Raw genomic sequence first — 21022 nt, 5'->3', positions numbered from 1 at the left:
TCTCGTGCATTTTTCCAATTACATCCCAAGAGAATCAAATGAAAATCCATTCAGATGCAAATATAATGCCGAAAATTGCGTACTAATGGCTCGCCAGCATTCCAATTACAACTTTTAACCAATTAAATTTCCAATAAATCAATTTCCCATTGATGCACGTCTTAATTATCATCTTCGGCGATGAATTGAAGATAAACATGTTCTCGCAGCGCGCACAGATTCCATTCCACCATTACGGCAACCAGATAATTATGCTAAATATGTGTGCACAAGCAATACAAGAAAACGACTAGGTAAGTATTCTTTCTCGAAGCGCTGCGCTCTGTGGTAACCAGTTTGGGCGCGAGTAGAAAACTAGGACTACTAACTGCAAACTGCTTCAGCAAGAGACAAATAACTGCTAGTTGTAAGCATGCGGTCGCAATTATTCGACTTACAAAGTTTCGAAATCAATTAGATTCCGAGAGATGGCGCTGTTGTCGCTTGACAATAGAATTACACACGTATTTGTCAAACTTCTGAGATTATAACTTCATGAGCTACCTACGTGAGGTGTGAAGATCATAATCGAATGATTCAAAACAAGATAATAGAATAATAAGTTTGTAGTTGTATGTTGAATATTCTGTGAATTTTGAGTGATGTATAAGTGGTGACATCTATGATTGATGTTGAGAAGCCAAGTTTTGCGTTTAAAAAATGTTGATTTTTCCATTAGGATTTGCCAACTTTCTCCACGCGAATGACTAGAATAGGTGGATGATCCGGTTTAAGATTATTGAGCCCCTCCAGACACGACGAAATAAATTTTGCACACGTAAATACTCCGTACCTATTCGTACTTGAAGGACAAAAAAAAATAGCTGCAGGACCGCAAGCAACAAACAGCCGCCAACCAGCATTAGGTATATCTATCTAACCGCATCATGCATAAGTTGGATTACTTTCCTCCTCGCACCGAAAGTTTGCTTATTTTCGTGTTCGTGTGCGCGCTTTTATTTTGTCATCTTTTTTTTCTCCATTTCCTTCAGCAGAGCATCCTGGCGATCGCAGTAAGAAAAGAAGTGCGATTTTTGCGAGGTGTGTGAGGGTTGCTTTTGTCTGTTTGTTTGCTTCGCAGTTTAACTGTTCTTAACGATATTCAACACAAAGAAAAAATACTTTAAAAAGTTTTAAATTTAAAAGAAATAATTGAATAGCTCATAATAGCTGAATGTGTATATTGGGTTGCATAACTCACAGCAAGAGCAAATTGAAACAGACAAAATAGATTTTCAGCGGGATTTCGAAAATCCCATTTTTCGATTCTCCCTGCCGCACATTGTCGAATTGATTTATGTCGTGCAGACGCGCAAAGGGATTGTCAGTATACTATGATCTATGCGACCCAACCAGCATGCACATTTGGTTGCAGGTAGATAAAACCACACACAACACTCACGTAACCTTTAAAATTTTTAACGTATAGCGCACAACTTTACATTTGATTATATTTATGCGGTGTGTTTCTATGCGAATGAATTTAATTCCTCGCATGTTATCCTTGCCAGAGTATTGCGCTAAACATGTTTACAGAAGTTCGTTATCTGCCTGCCTGCCTGCCTGGCTGGTACACGGTCTGGCAAACCGCAAAACGTCGACGTCGTGAGGCTGCCGCCGCCGCCGCCGTCAATCCCACCTCCCAACAATGCGCGTCGCCGGCGAGATACACACACCGAAGAGAGGCGAAACCGATCCCGATCCGGTAAATACGTAATACCCAAAACTGCGACGCGAAGGCGAACCAAATGAACAGTGAAGCGGCGAAGTGGCGCGCGGACCAATGGAGGAAGACAGCCACGCATCGCTGAGCACCGAAGGCTTCCTTATCGTAACTTATTGTCTTCAATTCCATCCATATTCTCGATTTATACACAGCCTGAACCACTCGAGCACCTCATAGGTACGAGAGTATATTCATACCAATGTTCAATTTCAATATTTCAAACATCCAAACCACCAAAACTACTAAAAGTTATTATATATGAATTCTAAACCTGTATATGTATAATTGGTGGCCTAAGTTTGGCGAATACGCAGAATTTAATATTTATAATTTTAATTTGAATTTTAATTTTAATGGCGGAATGACGGAGATGTTGATGAGAAATTTGATGCAATCTTCGCCGGCTCATTCGTATGTAAAGTAGCAAACTGCGTGGCACGTCGTAAACCTTCGATCCTTGAATCCTCGAATGTCGTACCTACTTGACGACATGTCGTAAAATTAGCCAGACAAAGCCCTGTCATGTCAAAGTTCACGCTAACTAACCGAACATGACACAAAATTTTACTATTTTTGTTCCAGCTGGTTTAAAACCGAAAAAATCGTTGTCTATTCTAAATGTCTGCATATTAGCTTATTAGCTACTAATCTACTATTAGCTACAGAGGCAAAGAGAGTCCTTTAAATTTTTTATGCGCATTGAAGTGTTTCGCTACGTTTCGACATTTCGCATTATCAATTTACATATTCCGCCGGCTGGTGTGCGCTTCGAGGGCTTCTTGTTAAGCCTGTCGGCAAAGGTCCTCGACTTCGTGTTCAATACTCACTCGCGCTAAGGGCTGAAACGCTGAAAGGCCAATTAATGCGCACTTGCAAAGAAACCCTCATACACACACATAGTGTATATATCAAACAAAACATTCACCAAACACAGAAAAAAAAAATACGAAAAAAAATATTTAACTGAATGTTACAACACATCGGCATCTCCACGTGTAGTAAACACACAACACGTGTAACTTGACGCGGCGGTTTCGGCTCACATTCCCAGACTCCGAACTGATATTTCAGAAATATCATCATGCGAATAGCAATATTGAGTTTCATAGTCTCACTTTGAGATATTCGGCATATTTCGGTTTAAATTCCGATATATGCAACTCAATATACATTAGCTATGTCTGTTTCGTTAATTTGGTTGCCTATGTTAAACGTGTTTTTTAAATTTATTTGAGAAACCCAACTTTTCGAATTAGAATTGTTGAGCACAACATTTTAAGCGTTGTCTGTCCAAAAGTCAGTCGTGAGTATTCTCGAGTCGGCAATTCGCCCGCAACGATTTGATTATTCGTGCCAGTAATTCGTTCTTATTTTTAGGGTCGCGCGCCGTTAGGTCCGCTTTTAATCCTCGACTCTTCGGGTCCTTAAATTTACATCCGAATTTACATTTACATTCGTTTTCGTCCTTCCAATGTCGAAAATGTTGCCCAAAATGTTCATACAACATCAATAAAAACAGCAATAAAATTTATTTACAAAATTATTTCATTCGCAAACATAAAATTAAAATATTTATTTTTGGCTAAGCAAGTATTGACTAAAATTTAATTTACGAGTTTTTAATACACTTTGTATACGCGCACAAATTACTAGCATTGTATAGCGCACTCCAAGTCGAATTCGTTTTAGGGGAAAACGCTCGGAATTCTTCTAAATGTCTCAATTTAATTTAAATTACGATTTTCGCACGGCGTGCTCGTCCGTTTACGCATCTAATTCCAACTTGGAGTCGTGCTATCGAGACACCAGTTGAGAAATCGTCTCCTCATTTGTTCCCCAATTCAAATAAAAACAAATTTCAGCAGAAAATAAAAAATAAACTTACTTTTAACAATTATGACAAAAGAACAGCTGTAGAATTTCGACCAAACAGCTGCATTTTAAAACAAATCATTTAGAAGCATTTGTCAGAGTGAATGGTTAGCAATTAGAAATCAAAAAATTAAACCACACCTGCCAGAGGTAAATATTTAAAGAAAATATGGGTTGTGTTACTCCTGCATGCAGCAGGCACGCGACGAGCGCAGCTGGACCCAACATAAGGTCACGGACGTGTGTCTCAAGGTCCTAACCCATATCTTATTCAGATTACCCGCATCCTCACCCGGTCTAGCCAGTAGACTAACCTCCTTAAACCTCAAAAGTCGCTCCTGATGTCAGCTGCTCCCATAAAATTAATTCTCTATACGCGCCCAAATGTTATGTGTCAGCGTATCATTAATTAAATTCTTTATTCCGATGATGTCGTTTGTGACCATGCGTCGAATAGAAGTTCGGACAATTTACAATTGCAAATTCTAAGCGAGAAACCATTACGCTCTTCGCTCATTCATGCTCTGGGGCAGCTTCAACCCCTTCGACAAGCTGCAAAACTGCAGCTTGCATCATCCCCCCACAAATATACACATACAGAGACAGGGCTCTCCCCATCTGGTGGTCTTTTCATTTTCCCCCAACGTCCTAGTCATCGTCATCGCCAGCTTCCCCATGCGTTCCTCATTAAATTCCCCATCGAGGCCATCCTAAGGCATGTGCAGTTTTCGAAGCGTAAAAATATCCACACAAAGTGTTGTAATGTAAAATTCAACATAATAAAAAACTTTAAATCACGTGTGGAGGTGATATAAAAGAAAACACCTTGTATATCGCGTAGTATTGCGTAGATTACAGGAATGCGGAAAGAACAGAAAGAATTAAATATGGCGGCGCATTTGCAAAAAGCCTTGATCCTATAAACGGCGCAGGGATATAATCGCACGCATGACGCACACTGATATGGCTGCGTTACAAATGCCGCTCTAATTATGCAACTCGCGATGCATCACCACATCCACATCCCCCCGGGGGAGGAGAATATAATCCGCAATGCGTAGAAAATCAATGTTTCGAGTATTTCATGTGTGTATATAGGCAACCCACATTGACTACAATACATAACCAACATTTAAAACGCCTGAGAGAAAAATTAATAACCCAGAGGGATGTTTTTAACAGACTGGAAGAGAGAAGAGAAATAGCAGTAAGGGTGGTTAAAAGGGCGCAATGTGGAGCAGAGTGTCGATGGTTAGGGTAAAAACGTCAATATTTTTCACTTAACGTTGAAATTCTGTAGCATTCGACTAAAATCAATTTAATTTCGAGACTTGTTGGAAATCCTAGACTCCTAGACTGTGTTATTCCAATGATTTGATCTATGCAACCCATGTGTGTTTTGCGTTTCTAAGCGCATTCGCAAATTTAACACCATGAATCATAAATGCATTTCGTGCACACTTTGCGTGCATATCCTCGAGTATAATATTTTCATAATACATCGCAATATATTATTTTCCGTATGGAAGTGCCCTGAAGTCACGACGGCGACGACTGAATTCAAGTGCATTCAATTTCTCGACTTAATATAACAAGCTCAGCGCACACATAACATCTAACACATTCGAGATGAATACTCCTTGCATGAATTAAACCGAAAATTTAATTTCGAAACTAATTCATGTGTAGAATGTTGATGTTTTCGTCTGCGTGTTATTTTTGCAACGCATAATAAACCTATTTTGAACATTGAGGCGAAAAAATCCGCAAACAATGAAAATAATCCGGTGGCAAATAACAGAATTAGTTTTACGGATTAATAGCGGAAAAACTATGTCACCGGCTGCGATTGCAAAACAATATGATCGTAAAACACCTCATGAACACACGCATAAACGTCATTCGCGAGTTGTAAACAAATAAATCACCATACACTGCGTAAAATAATTGTAATTACATTTAATATGTAAATTTGTTATCTATTAAGATGCGGTTTTATTGCTCTCGCCATAGACATTCAAATGTTATTGCAAAAAGTTGCGGAGCTAACTGTAAAATGCTTAAAGTTGCGCGAATGCAGTGTACAGTTAATTGCAGCATTAAAACACGCTACATGAACGGCAGGTCTCAAAGTAATAGAGGCAATTAAACGAAGCTCTTAACAATTCAATCCGAGACCATGGATCGCGAATGAACTGCGTGAAGCTGAAAAAATTGCAAGCGTAAGAAGAAACAAGCGCGCAAATGGTCTCAGAATCTTCAACGCATAGAAAGTACCTTTCTTCGACCTTTAACTGTAATATTTCCACGTAAAATCGAAAAAATAAAAATTCATTTTACTTATATATTACATATTTATATTGACAATTTTCACTCATGCATGCATAGCGTATGAATTTGTTGTTAATTAAAATTTCTTAAGTTTTATTTTTCGTTTACGCCGCACATATGGTTTCTAGTTTATGTTAATCGTCGATAAATTATGCATTCAATTGCTTCACGGCCTACACAATTTGTACCTACATTTCTCAGCAGACGATGAAAATAAATATATCTAAAGTTCATAAATATAATCACAACGCATTTATTTTTATTTTTTATTTATTTTTGCTTCGTATGCCTAAGTTGAGGTTTTTTTGTGAGTTAACTAAATCAAAAACTAAAACGTAGCGGAAATTTATACAAAGCGGCGTGTTTTGAAAGAGTTGAAATAGTAAACTTCGGGCGTGCAGAACGAACCAAGAAAAGCTCATTTGCATTTATAAAGAGGCGCCATTGTTTTCGGTTCCAGCAGCGTGATTGTTCGGTTTCTTGTTACTTCGGTTGCTCATTGCGATGCTGTGTTTCATTCATTGTCGCATTTCGTTGCGCTGTTCGTGTGTCCAGCGCAGGAATTTATGAATGAGCATGAATTTATAAACACACAAGATTAAATTTATTATTATTAAAATAATTTAATTAATTATTTCGAAGAACTTCAAGTTTTATGCAACCAAACACACACAAAACACTAAACTCATACTTGCGTTGGTTAATTAGCACTAAAATATGCATAAATATTTATTTCTACACACGGGTTAATTGGTAATTAATTTCTTATATACTAAACTGAAAATCAATACTTAAATACAAGTTTTTCTGAAGATATTCATATGTAAATTTGAATAAAAACAAAATCTGTGCGCTTAAAGATCGAGAGATAAAATGTGGTTTGAAACAAGAACATGTGTGAGCCGATGCACGTACACACACACCGTGTGGGCATTCGGTCGTTGCACTTAAAAATAAATAAATACGCGTAATAGAAACGTAAACGAATGCACTTCGCACACGCACAGGAATAGAAAACGCGGTGTACGACTACTCGAAGGTGAGCCCGCAAGGCGCGCACTAAAAATAGATTCATTACTGCGCATGTTAATTTATTATTATTGCAGTTTCCAAAAATACTCGAAAATCTATGAAAATATTGTAAACTTTCCAATATAACCCACAATTAAGAAAAAATACCGAAACTTTCCTTTCATAACGCTAAAAACACAAAAATTCACCGATAAATTATACTATATGTTAGAAATAACACAATAACTATAAAGATAAAGATACTTTAGCAGAATTTATGTATTTTAGTGCTGGTTGTGTTCAAGGCAAGACAGAAAAAGCGTAAACGGCGGTCATGGCGAGAGAAATGACATAAAATTTGCAAGTTATAAACAACCCTAAAAGTCACCCCCGATAAGAGTTTTATTTAGTGCGAATATGTTGTAAGTATTCGCACACAGCACAACAAAAAACATGTCTTGAATTTTTTTTCGTCGTTTTCTTTAGTTATTTCGTGAAAATTGCACATTTGAACTGGAATTCACGTTTTATTACTTCACCTAATTCAAACAAATAAACTCGAGTGTATCACACGCCATCTCATGTCAGACTAAATGTTTTCGGGTTAATTTATAACTTTTCACACAAAACGTTTAACAAAATTTACACTCCGTTTGTTCATTTTTCATTTTTGCATTTTGCATCGTTTAATGTCGTTCGCCTCGCGGGCAAGCCACAAATTGCGCGCGGAGCGTCTGATTCTTATCACTTAATAAGAAATTATGCATCGAACACTTTCTTTTTTCGGTGTGGATGCAGCTGAAACCCGACAAATATTGCATCATAAAATACACGTATAGATAAAATGCTAATATAGGCAACCAACCATTGTATACGTATGTACACTTGGTTGCATAACGTATTATAGCTCTCAAGTGAGGTTATGCGTTGTATACGTATACTAATGATCTTGTAATACTCCACACGGTCGAAAAAAGCGCTTCATTTATATTCCGCACGCCGGTGAACTTTTTGGCAGCTTGCAAGCACGTCGAGAGGACAAAGGCGCCCGCCCGAATGTGCAAAGAGGAAGTGTACGCGCTCACAAAAAGACACAGCCAGCAGATGTGCGCGCACCGCGCACATGGACGAGGGCCACCTTTTTATTCGTCGTGTGCCAAAAGCAATTTAATTATTTTTATTGCCCGGCCGTTGATGTGCAAATAATCGGCGCATGCGCCCCGAAATTTCCTCATTCCTTCGTCCGCTGTCGAAAATATGCGCCCAAACAAGCAAACAGCTGCTTGTGTAACACACACCTGCACAAATTGCCAAATTGAATTCCAAAACCCAAAAAAATTACCGAAAAAATAATTGTTCCCCAATATATATAATATATCTTTTATTATTTTTCTATTAATTTTTTGCTCATCTTTATCTTCATTTTGATATTTTTTATCTCATCCATCCGCACGTACGCGCGCTCAGCTCTATACACACGGCTATATATTTATATCTGGCTGGGGAAAGTTTTTCGACACATGTATCGATATCATCTCAATCTTGTCACGATATAGCTATAAGCGCGCGGCGGTGGTGGTGGTGGCGGCGGCGCGCCGCCCCTTACGAGCGCCGAGAGACCTGCTTCTCCCACACCGCCGTCGCGAGACACGAAGATGAAGGTTTAATATAAATAGACTTGCGGGAGATTGTTTCTCGTACCTTTCCTCTCTCCTACGTCCACACATCCTCCTGCTTCAGAGACTAAGGACTAAGGACTCAGGTGCAAACGGTGTGTGTGCAAACACGCACATAATTTACAATAACTTATTACCGAAATCCACCTCACTATAATAGCTACTCCCACTCCGAAACGTAAATTCCAATAAAAATAATCACAGACAACCCAAAGCACACACAAAATGCAAGAAAAGTTGCCTATATTTTTCTTTGTATAAAATACAAGTGGTGACATCTTGAGATTTGACGCCGTCCCACGACACGACTTGCGACTTGAGACAAGCACTTAGGCCGGGCGGGTCCTCGGAGTACGCTATCGTAACAATTCAGGACCGGCGCGCGGGCGTTAATAATATTCAGGAACTGGCATTATCACAACCTGCGCCTCTTTATGATTATGAGCGTCTGGCCAAATGAAACCGAATGGGGCGGGCGTCTAAGTGCCGCATACATCCACAGGACGGACGTTAACATCCTCAAATACACGTAACCTATACTACACACTCACACATACAGAGTGTTCCAATGCAAAATCTAAAATTTTTACTTTTAAACATTTTCACGAAGACACCTTGTATATAATTTCAAGTTAGCCAGTTATTGGCGTCTTAAATTCGCCGAAATGATGTGCTTCCATTTAATAATGTTCGGGAGAGGGTAACGTCCCATCGGCCGCGCCGGGAACTTTCGTAATCGTCAAGTCGGCACCGGCACGGCATCATAATTTCCCGGTAATTTCAATTTCTAGTGTAAAAGTGCCGCATTAGTTTCCATAATAAGTTTCCAACATAAAATACACTCACAATCACAAATCTTACCGATTCCAGTTTGAAACAGGGAGTTGATTACGTGACACTTACCTGAAACATAAAGAAAACACATTATAATACAAGAAATAAAAAAATTAATTTTGGCATTTGACCTTTTAACCCTGAACTGTTTTTCTTTCGATTGTACGAGAGCTTGTTATCTTGTTTGTTACTGTTTTTGACACAACTCTTGAGCAAAAAGCCGGCTGCGACTTTGCCCACGAGGCGAATGTTTTATTTAATTTTTTTACTTTCATCGAAAGCTCCCACGTATTAAACAACGCAACTTTTTCATCACCCCGAATGTTGTGTGCATTAATTTTTTACGAATCATAACTATAAAGTCTAATGTAAAATTAAAGCTCTAAAAAGCTCAAGCGGGAGTCCTTTGTTCTACACATACACTCATATATACATAACCTATACATTGAGTTCACGGTCGCTTTCTATATTTTCATATTACGCTTTTTCGTCGATTCCTTTGTGCTTCATATATCATGTTTGGGTGCGTGTCGCGCGAGCTTTTTTCGCTGCTGCTGGCTGCTCACACAACTTCGATACGCGCGCGCAATTCCCCGATCGACGTCTCGTAAGTAACTCCGCGAGCTTTCCGACTGAGTTGAAAGTCGAAAATACTCGCCGGCGACGTCAAAAGTTTTATTTATACAAACAAGATTTCTTATAAACATTTCGCCGAGTCGATATGCAAAATCCTTTTATAGCCGACGATGGAAAATTGGAAATTGAAAGTGAAGATGCGGGCAAAACACGAAACGCGAAACGGAAACTTCAACACCGGCGAGGAAAAAAATGTAATCAATCATACTAATATGTCACTTTTCTCACCGCCAAACAAACGAAAAGCACACAAAACAAACACCGCCATGATTAATTTACCCTTAAAATGTTTACAAACTCATTTAGAACACTTGAAAACAACACTTGGAAAAAACTTTAAAAAACCACTTGTAGAAATTTTATTGCTATGGAGGCGGGTTTGCAAACACTTGTACCAAGTTGTGCGGGGCACGACAACAATGGAAATGTCCGAAATCCCAAAAATAAGCCGTTTACTCGTCTCGGAAATTCCAAGTATTCCCAAGTTTCGTGTTTTCTTATCCTCGACACGCTCGCTCAAGCTATTATACAATTTCTATTTAATTTCGGTTATTGCGCGAGGCTAGACTCGGCGAGATTGCGGCACGAAGTTTCCACCAACCAAGGGGTGTGAAAATCCTTGATTCGCCAAGTACGTGTGTTGCGCATTCGCATGGTGAAGGCGCCGGGCGTCGGTCAACCACAAAACTACCTACGCTTCATTTCATTACATTTTCCAACGCATATAAAATAACAAAATTAATTATATAGCTAATTTTTAATTTTCCTGCTTAAGAAACATTTCTTTATTTTTGTCTGCGCTTGAAAGTCATCTGCTTATTGCTTATTACTCCGCCATTCATCGACATCTCAACTCTCTGATGAGATATTTCCTTTTTTCCTGTGTATACAATTTTTACCCAACCCTCATCTTTAGTATTAATATTTTTATTCCGATTTTCTTTGCAGTCGCAATTTTTTCCCGAATCTCAAGTTAAAGTCGAAGTCGAAGTGGAAGTCTCGATGAGAGGAAAAAATTCACCAAGAGTTTTATTGTAATCGAAAAGTACTCGTCGTAGGTCGCGAAGGAATATGATGCTTTCTATTAAGCTCAAGGTAACAAAACGCGAATAAAAAAACAAATAAAAACGCAACAAGCTGTCTATGAAATGAACGAAGTGATCACGACACCGGCAAGAGATCCTCAAAGCAACCAAATAAAACAAAACAACAGAAGAAAAAACGCAGTATTGCAACGATGACATCGCATCGACATCAGGCCGAGAGTCGAGGGAAATTGCTTTTAGTCTACTCAACAAGATCTACATTATAAGAAGCAAATAAAAACTCCGGCAGGTAAGATAGATTGAGTCGTGAGTAGCTCTCAAGTACAAAAAATAATAGGCAACCCAATTAACATGCTAGCAACATCAATACATATATATTGATCACTAATTTTATTTTTGCGCTGTGTATCGCATGCAAAACTTCATTATCTCGCATCCGACTTTCATTTTCAATTATAACTTGTAACGACACAGCGAAAAAGTTATTTTCCCGCACACATAGACATTAATAAATTTAAACCTGTTACGTGCCTGGCAGTTCGGCGGCGTTGTGAAAGGACGCGCGCGTTCATTATGTCGATATTCTCGCCCGCCCCACACCGCCACCCGCTCGTATTCTATTCTAATAGAAGCGGCGTCTACTCATAGCGCGCGCAGTCAATATAAACCGGCGATGGCGTGCCATTCAAGCGCGCGCGCAACTTTATTATAACGTAACAAGTCATAAACTAAAGCGCGACGTGCGATGCGATGCACTTCGACGTTGGTGGCGGCAGTGGCGGCGGCGGTATGCATGCAATTTTAATACGGTGCTTCTGCAGTAAAAATGTGGAAACGTGTGAATGTAAACGAAACCGAAAATAACAAGAAAATAAAAGCAGAAGAAAAAAACACGCGATGTATAAATAAGGGATGTTGTGGAAATGTCACCTGTCTCGATGCGTTAATTTCCACGTTCGTAAAATATCAGCTAGCAGCTCTACCCTTGGCTATAAAAGCTTATATACTACACCAGAGAGAGACTAGCGACTCTGTGTGAATGGAAAGTTCTAAAAAATGTTTATCTTTTTTGACTGTTTGTTTTGTGTATGATGATGCGCGGCACAGCACAAGCCGAAAAAAGTTGTGGCGGGCTTCACAACGCATTAAATTTTTAACGCGCGATTGCACGCCATGATGCGCAGACACTGAAATTTCGGTATCGCATTAAAAACGCTCGCATCGTAATTTTCATATTTTAATGCTAAATAAATCCACAGCGCGCAACGACGTAAAAACTGAATGCAAATATGCATAAAAGATACACTACACAAGCAGCACTCTAGTGTACATTTGGTTGCATAAAAAAATAACCTCAAAGCACAGCTATAATAAAATTAATTCAGACGGAAAAATATACGTTTTTTTCAAATGTTTCAAAAGCTGTCATTGACAGTTAACAAATGAAACGCACTTTTTTGTTCTTAAAATATTTCCACTCATTGTAGGCGCTGGCGCTGGTTTTTATGCGGCTTGTATTGTGTTCGGTTGGGTTCGGTCGGGTGTTTTGGCGAGTGTTAATAACGATGGACATTAGTCACAATTATGAGCGCAAATTGTGAACCGTGAACTCGCCGAAATTACCAGTCGAGTGCTGAGCAGCAACAAACGCGACAGCGAGGGCGAAATGCGAAATTTTGTGAATTATGAGCGCCAGACTGTTGTGTTGTGTGTGGTTCGGGTGAATTTGGACACATTTCAGACACTTTGGATACATTTGCGGAATGTCACACTCAAAAACAACAAAAAATGCATTATTTGTTGCATTTAAATGTAAAAATCAAAAGAAATCACTTTCCAAATGAAACAATTCATTAATCACGTTTTTTATAATAAAAAACACCTTTTATAAATGTAAACAAGCGACCAAAAACACGCACAAAGTAAAAGCGCAATTAGTTAATTTGTAATTTAGCAAATTAAAAGTTTCTTTGTGCTTGCGCTGCGGTTTTCATATGTGCGTAAACAACAAAGTTTCAGGGAAGGTTTCTCTGCTCAAAAGGAAACCCAAAACATTCATGAATATTAGCCACATACAAATAAAACAAAAAAGACCACAATTAAAAGCAGAGATTAAGTAAAAACCACAAAAAAACACAAAAAATAAAGTTTCTGTGAGGATTTGTCTAATATCATCAACATTTACATTCATATCGCGGTCGCGTGCTGAAATTTCAACAATTCCGTCCGTAATCCTCAATCTCAAAAGATGAGCTCAGGTTACAGCACAATTTCGAGTACTTCCAGTGTCATCTGGTGAAATTGGCTCGAATTACACCAATGTAATCCCCTAAGAAAATTGCACTACGTGAGTTTTATTTAATTTATTAAAAAGAGAAAATTATTAATTATTAATTAAAAATTAAAATAATAAAACGTATAACTTTCAGTTATAAATTCAAATATTTTCTTCACGCAATCCGGCTGCATTAATTGCTTCACATTAAATAATTTATGTAATTTTTATGTAAATATCGAAAATATTTTAAAATTTAAATTTTTCTCTCCACACGGCGTTTTTTAAATTTTTTAGTTTATTTTTCAAGGTAGTACGTATTTAACTTTCTTTCAGGCGGCGCGTTATCTTTATTTCCTCGCCCGGTTAGCCGGGTCTTCACAGCTGAATTCGCAAGAAAGTCTTGAATGAAACCGCTGCGCAAAGTAAAATAAAAAAAAAAGAGGAGAAACAGACTTTATACATTATACATGTAACACGTTTCGTCTTGGAGAGTTTCAGAGTCAAAGAAAAAAAGGTACGCATTTCGCGCAACACAAACTTAGTTACACACACGCAAAGACAACGACAAGAAGAGGGACGTGCTCGGGCGTTAAAACGACCTTATAAAACCGGGCCCATAAACTCGGTTATGCCAAAGCAACACAAACACAACCAAAAAGTCACAAAAAAAAAACATCCACCTCGATGCTGGTTTAACTTATTCACATCTACTGCTTTAAACCATACAAAATATATTGTAATAATTCCAAAAACACACTGTATAATGAAGTAATCATGCGTTAAGACACAAACAAGTGCATCATAAGTTAAACGATGACTTTAAAGGCAAACGAGGCGATGCACCGGGAGCAGATTTCTCTTTTTCAGCGTATGTAAGTCGAATAAGACGAAAAGAAACCAAAGTATGACATGGAAACATGAATGAAACGCGATTATATAAATATCAACGTGGACGTGATTGCGGACTGCCCTCTATATTACATAATCGCCGCTGTACTCTTCATTAATTTAACTTTTTGTGTGCAGCTTGTTAAAAAGCTCGCAAAGTTTCAATTTATTCGGGTCATACGCCGACAATGCATCATTTTTATCGGCCATTATAGGGTCTACACACGCAATGAAAATGGGCGCGGCACGATTCGCAACTCGCAACTTTTTCCAAGTCGACTTAAAGCTCTCCATTCATTAATTCACTCCTTTCGCTTTTAAATCGCCGGTGATTACTCAAAGTGCAGTCGAAACTTATCTTTAATAGCACATTAAAGGATATTAAAACGAATTAAAAGATCTCGAGATTTATTTGTCATCGCAATAAAAATATTTAAATTATTTTTTTCTTCGTATAAAATTAATTTAATTACAATTACAGGATGAAAATGTGCGATTTCCGCTGTTAAAAACACACGCTTGTAAATATAATAAATAAAACAAAAAAATTCTGAGTGTTTAATGCACTCGGACGTGAAGTGGATGATATAATACTGTAATTTGTATAATATTTTAATCCGGTAAGCCTGTACAAAGTGTTATTGCGTGAGTTATTAACGACAGTAATTATGGTCGTACACTTGGCGCATCCGGCATAACGCACAGCAATTTAAACAAAACTTTTTCAAAAGGGTGTAAAACTTCAACTTCCGCTCTTTAACTTATACTTTAAGTTATAACCCTCCGAGTATTTTAAAACAGCGCATGCGTAGAATATTTTATCGCTTGAAAAAGTGTCCATCGGAAACATTGAAATATCCTTCCGGCGAAAGTTCCCCGATGCTTTTCTTTTATTGCCGCATATCAACAAAAATCTATATATATTTACACAATGTGAGTGAATGTGAATGTATTTCGTTTTGTTTGGTTATGTTTCGGTAATATTTGCGCACATTCGTCTCCATTCCGTGCGTCGTCGTAGTCGTTGAAAGATGCAACCATACACACACGCTGGTATATTATGTGTACGTATACAACCATACTAGCAATTTTTCCATTTTGTCTGCGCTTGCATTGCATTGAAAGCTCGCGCAAATAAAATAATAAATGCGAGGAAAATAATGCGCGAGACTTTCAGACGACTGCGGCGATTGTCGTCGCCCGATATGCCATGCCAGGGCGCATGCATTGGAAAAGAAACTATTTGTGAATTTATAACGCACTCGAAAAATAATATGGGAAATTGCTTATTGTATTCCGGGGCGTTTTTGTTTGCGTGTGCGATGACGACGTCGTTGGCTTGTGGAGTGTACTTGCGTTTTCTTTCAATAACAAGCAAAAATATTATCAAATTTTTTGTAAAAAAATTTAGAAGATAAATAAGACAAATAGAAATATAAACCACACATAAATGTTTCATCAATAATTTTTTTTAACTTCTAACTAATCAAAAGTTTCACTTCACATAAACTTTGTATATCGCATCATTACCGCTTATTTTTGTTTTTTATTTCAATTCGCCTAACTCGATTCGACTTTTCGCCGCATATTCAAAGTGCCCACTTAGTTGTCCTTTTGCTCCGGCGTCCGTCCTTGCGGCGCATCGTTTATTTGCGCATTTAAAAGTTTATATTGTGATTTATCACGCTCGTTTGCGCTGCCACCACGCGCAAAACAAAGATAAAACGCGACGAAAAAACACCAACACACTGAATGTGCGTGGTGCTGTCGCGATGGGCATTTGCATGTCAGACGGTAATTATTGTTATTCGCCGTCACCGAACGCGCCCTCTCCCTGTGCGCAATGCAATGGTGGCGCTAGCGTCGCTTAAAAAAAACAAAAACCAACAGAAAAAAATTAAAAAAAGAAAGGGCTGCAAACGACTGGTGGTGTACTGGCACGACCGTGCTCAATCGAGCAAAGAAACCAGCTGAACACGCGAATGCAAAAAAGGGATGAACCGAAAGGGATGAAAGTTGGCGCATGCAAAGAAAGCGAAAGTAAATGAAGTTTTTCCACCGGCAAACCGAGTTAACCGAGGGGAAATTAGCGTGAAAATGAAAAACATGTTTTTTTAAAACCGCCCACAAACTACCCTATTACCAAAACACAAAAAATATATAAATTGTATACAAATAACTAATTTAACTTTTGCTTGCATGTTTGATTTTTCCATCCGATCCAATCCACCCTCTTCTACTGATTTTTTTATTTTTTATTTCATTTTTGCACTCATAACTCCCGAAATTTAATGAATTATCGTGAGTGCACAATGTGCGTGGTGTTTTTTTTTTCCTCTGGTCCTCGTCGACGCGAAAGCGATGGGGGAAAATATGCGCCGAGCTCAACAATGCACACGTTGAGTGAACCACCCCAAAATTCAGGATGCGAACTTTTCGGAAAGGGTGCGCGCAGCAAGCAGCGAACAGACACTGTTGTCGTTGTTGTCCCCGGCATGGCATGGCAACCAGTCCGAACCAAACTCACCCCTATCACGCCCGCTATACTCTATACTCCACACCGCCAAAATATATATTTCGGACGCATGCGCAGCGTGAGCAATTTCATTTATTCATGCTTATGCAATATGAATAGGGCCGGGGGACAACAGACGAGTGGGTACTCCCCGAAAAAGGGTGGCAAATTAGGAAATGCACCGAAATAAAAAATGAAAAACCTTTTGACCATTGGTCGTTAGCATTCTGGCTTCGTTATGACTTATGATTGATCACCCTTTCAAAAATCAAAAAATTTAACCTTCAAAAGTCCTCTAAAGCATAAAAATGCGGAAATTTTAATTTTTACTTAAAAATTAAATAAAAACCAGTTTTTTTCTTGCGTAGCTCTTCCTAGGGTCAGTTAGGTCAGCATCCAACATGCCAAAGCAACATATTTCTTTATATAGTTGGGTCAAGGGCGTCTGGTTCTTGTAATTTGCGCGTTTTAAGTCCCTCGACAAGAAAAGCAAGAAACTGCATCTAAAATTAACCGCTGCGACCTTCGCGCCAAGAATAACCCTACACAACTCACATGAAAATAAAATAAAAAATAAACAATTGTAAACATCCTTCATCCTGAACATCTGCATCCAATCACATCACCAAACTGCATTAATTACAATTTTTGTATTTTTGTGCAAATTCATTATAGATATTAATGCGTAATGTGTAGTCTAGTAATAATTTCGTCTGGCGCGTTTTCGCATTCATAAATTACAATAAAAGCTCGGATTATTGCGTCGCTTAACGATCGCTGATTAAGCCCCGGCAGCTTTCCGAGCTTAATGGCCAATCGAAACACCATGAGCAGCGGCGGATGATGATGATTCAATAAAAAATATATTTTCTACAAAAATAAGCACATTGTATGCATGTGAAAAACAAAAAAAAATCGATTTTAAGCTTGAATGTTTCGATTGATATACGCCACATAAATCACGCGATAATCACATAGATATATCTTCTTTAATCCGTGTGTATTCGGACACACTTTGTAAAGATCCATCCACACAATTCTAATTTGCATGCTGCTTGAATATGGTGAATAGGCTCTGCGTTTCGTATTTCAAATTCAAATCGTTTCGCATTCCCACGCAAAACGCACATACACGTCACGCTGTTCAATTATGATTGCACATTTCATTTTCGTTCGAAAATATATTCATAAGCGCGCCATGCATCGATGCATTCAGCGTGTATTTTTTGCACGCACATCTTGTTTTCAAGATGTTAACATGTTGCGATATCAAATGACAAAGTAAAGTATCAGTGTTTTTTTTTTGTTGAGTTTTTTACTTTTTGGATGAATGTCGTTGTCTCCTCGATTAATTTATCAATTACCACAAAGCCTGGATGCCATTGGATTGACCTTTAATTAATTAATCGGCCAGAAACAACAAAAAGAGCCAATAATTGAGAAAAATAATGGTAGCTCGACGCTGAGAAAAACACCACAAAACAAAATAAAACAAAAAACTCTCGACGTAGAAAAATCGAAGCCAATTCAAGAATCCACCAACACAAAAAAGAACTCACCTTAATTTGATAGGAGTTCAATTTGTTCTTCGGCAATGCGTTGAATGAGCTGAAGTCCAGCCGACGAGTGAATATGCCATTTGCACCACCTCCAACTCTGCAAGCATACAAAAACAAATCAAAAAATTAAAAATTTGTTTTTCACATAAAAAAAGAATATACAAGAAAAACACGAAACGATGAAATAAATTACGTACGAATTCAATTCGCACAACATGTGCTGCGAATGGAAATTGAAATTCAAACGTCGTGCGTGCAGGGAGGCGGCGGCGGCGGAGAGATCATCGTCGAAAACGAAACGTCGCCCGCACATACCCAAACATACACACAACATCCAATAATGTAAAATGCACGATGCAAAACACGAAAAAACATCGCCCAACACAACATAACCCCACAAATAAAGCAAACATACGCAACACACCGCAAAAAATTCAATTTAAAACGCTTTACATTAACATTTCACAACAAATTATTAAATATCAAATCGCAATACTGATTTTTCTCTTTTCAATGAAAAAAAAAAAGAAGAAAAAAGGAAGAAAAAAATTATGTTTCACTCTGTATGATATAGATGGCAGTTGTGTAGCAACACAATGGCGCATGTACACATGCAGTTTTGCATCATCCAGGCAAGGGGGTGGATTTGCAATGTGAGCAAAACACGCCACGCGCAACCCTTTCGCTGTTGCAGCCCTTCTGCCAGCGCGTATTTACCTATGGATATTGTCATTCAGTCGTGATCACATACGCAGTTGCACAATGTACAATCATGTGCACAACTGACATCCCCCCTTTACCCTTATCGCATGCGTCTACTACCCCAAAACACCAAAACCAAAAAAAATCCCCTAAAATTAGTAAATTTGTAATTTCTCACAATTCCAATCCATATCAATATGGCTGCCGTGGTTAATTTATTAAATAAACACGATGCGAGGAGTACGAGTGCATCCATTTTGTGTTTTCAGTGTTTGCGCGGAGAGAAGAGACATGGGAAACGCATTAAAACAACATTTCGCACGAGCAAACACCGACGAGGAATTCGACGCGGGCGCGTTCATTACACGCATGCGTAGGTAACGAAAATATTCACCTGAAATACAAGTGAAATTGATTTTTACAAAATAACTGAATTCATTCATTTGCTTGAATTTAGTATAGAATGGATGATTTTACAATAGTAGATGAAAGAAGGAGCTTTTCGTGCTTTGCAAGCTTTGCATTTCGAGCGCAGCAGCACCAGCAAGAGAGGGTTTAACTCCGTTTAACTGGCACTGGCTGCAGGCAGGCAGACGTTAATAAACGACCAAGGCCATCAAGTCTTTAGCGCTCCAGTGCCTCGGATTAAAATACACGCCGCGGACGCGCACCAAGGTCACCACTACATCCACCAACGCATACACTACACAACTGCAGTGTGGAGACCTTTAAACATTTACCAACGAACGGGATCCCACTGTTCACCAGGGACAACCAAAAAACTAAAATAAAAAAAGTGGAAAACAAACAAAACACTTACTCGTACTCCTTAGTCCCAACTTGCACAAACTGCTTGAGAATCGAATGGAGGAATTGAATTTCTATGTATATGTATGTGTGTGTTGTGTGCTTTTTTTTGTTCGTTTTAAGATGTTCATTTATGCATCGCACGCGAAACCTGCCTCTCGACCATGTGTGTTGTGTGAGCTGCACGCATGCGCAACATAAAGTATTTAAAGCGTCTGCATCTCTGGTGGAGGCGAGAGATGATCGTAATGGTCGCGGCGCGTTTACTTTTCGTCTTATTTCGGAAGTTGAAGTTACAAAACATAAATTTAAGATTAGAAAGTAAATAAATTCTTAAAGTCTATTTAAGAAGACCAAAAAGTCTCCTCCGCACGTAATGTGATAATGATAAATAATAAACATTATACAAAACGGATCGTTATAGTGCGTATCGTGTTTCAATTAAAGGCAGCGACATGTAGCCATCAGTTTTATGGCTTAAATTGATGATACAAGTGCACGGATCACATAACCTACGAACACAACTATCAATACATTTAAAACATTGAAAGACACTAAAGTTTGTATTGTTTGAGCTGGGAAACATGAAAAATTGCATAATTATCGTTGTGACTGTCACACAGTTTGACGATTGCGAAATAATACGTGAAGCGTGTCGCGATTTTCAATTAGCACCGCGTGTGATACGAGATAACAGACAAAACCAAAAAACGAAACAAAAACATGTACACAACAAACGCATAACTCACTCCGCTTGAATGACATAATATACGGGCGAGTAACACACACAGAGAGGAGGAACAATTAAGGTGTGCCACGAATAATTTCAAGGTTGACCAAAATCATCAAAACATAACAAAACAAAACAAAACAAAACAAAAATAAAAACAAACAAAACAAAAATAAAAACAAACAAAACAAAAATAAAAACAAATAAAATTCATGAATTGAAACAATGCAATAGTACACGTGTTGAATTAATGATATGAAGTGATACAAATTATAAACTTTTAATTTTTTTTATGAAATTATTGCCAAAATATCAATATTTTTAACTAAAGGTAATTTTTTTTTTAATTTATATTTTTAGAACACAATTAAG

The 21022-nt window shown here is 38.2% G+C and overlaps 1 protein-coding gene across 1 annotated transcript in view; it reads right to left on the bottom strand.

The window, feature by feature from the left end:
* heca (hdc homolog, cell cycle regulator) overlaps positions 1–21022 on the bottom strand; it is a 44948-nt gene that overhangs the window by 9223 nt on the left and 14703 nt on the right. The window contains exon 2 of the mRNA XM_065313583.1: positions 18412–18508. Within this exon, the coding sequence (XP_065169655.1) occupies positions 18412–18508 (97 nt within the window). The remainder of the gene's footprint in view (positions 1–18411; positions 18509–21022) is intronic.

This window comes from Atheta coriaria, unplaced genomic scaffold (genome assembly GCF_025399875.1).
Source record: "Atheta coriaria isolate IRGN ID8LTWV9N9 unplaced genomic scaffold, Caltech_Dcor_3.1 hic_scaffold_10_pilon, whole genome shotgun sequence".
NCBI lineage: Eukaryota > Metazoa > Arthropoda > Insecta > Coleoptera > Staphylinidae > Dalotia > Dalotia coriaria.
This window is presented reverse-complemented; position numbering and strand designations above follow the sequence as displayed.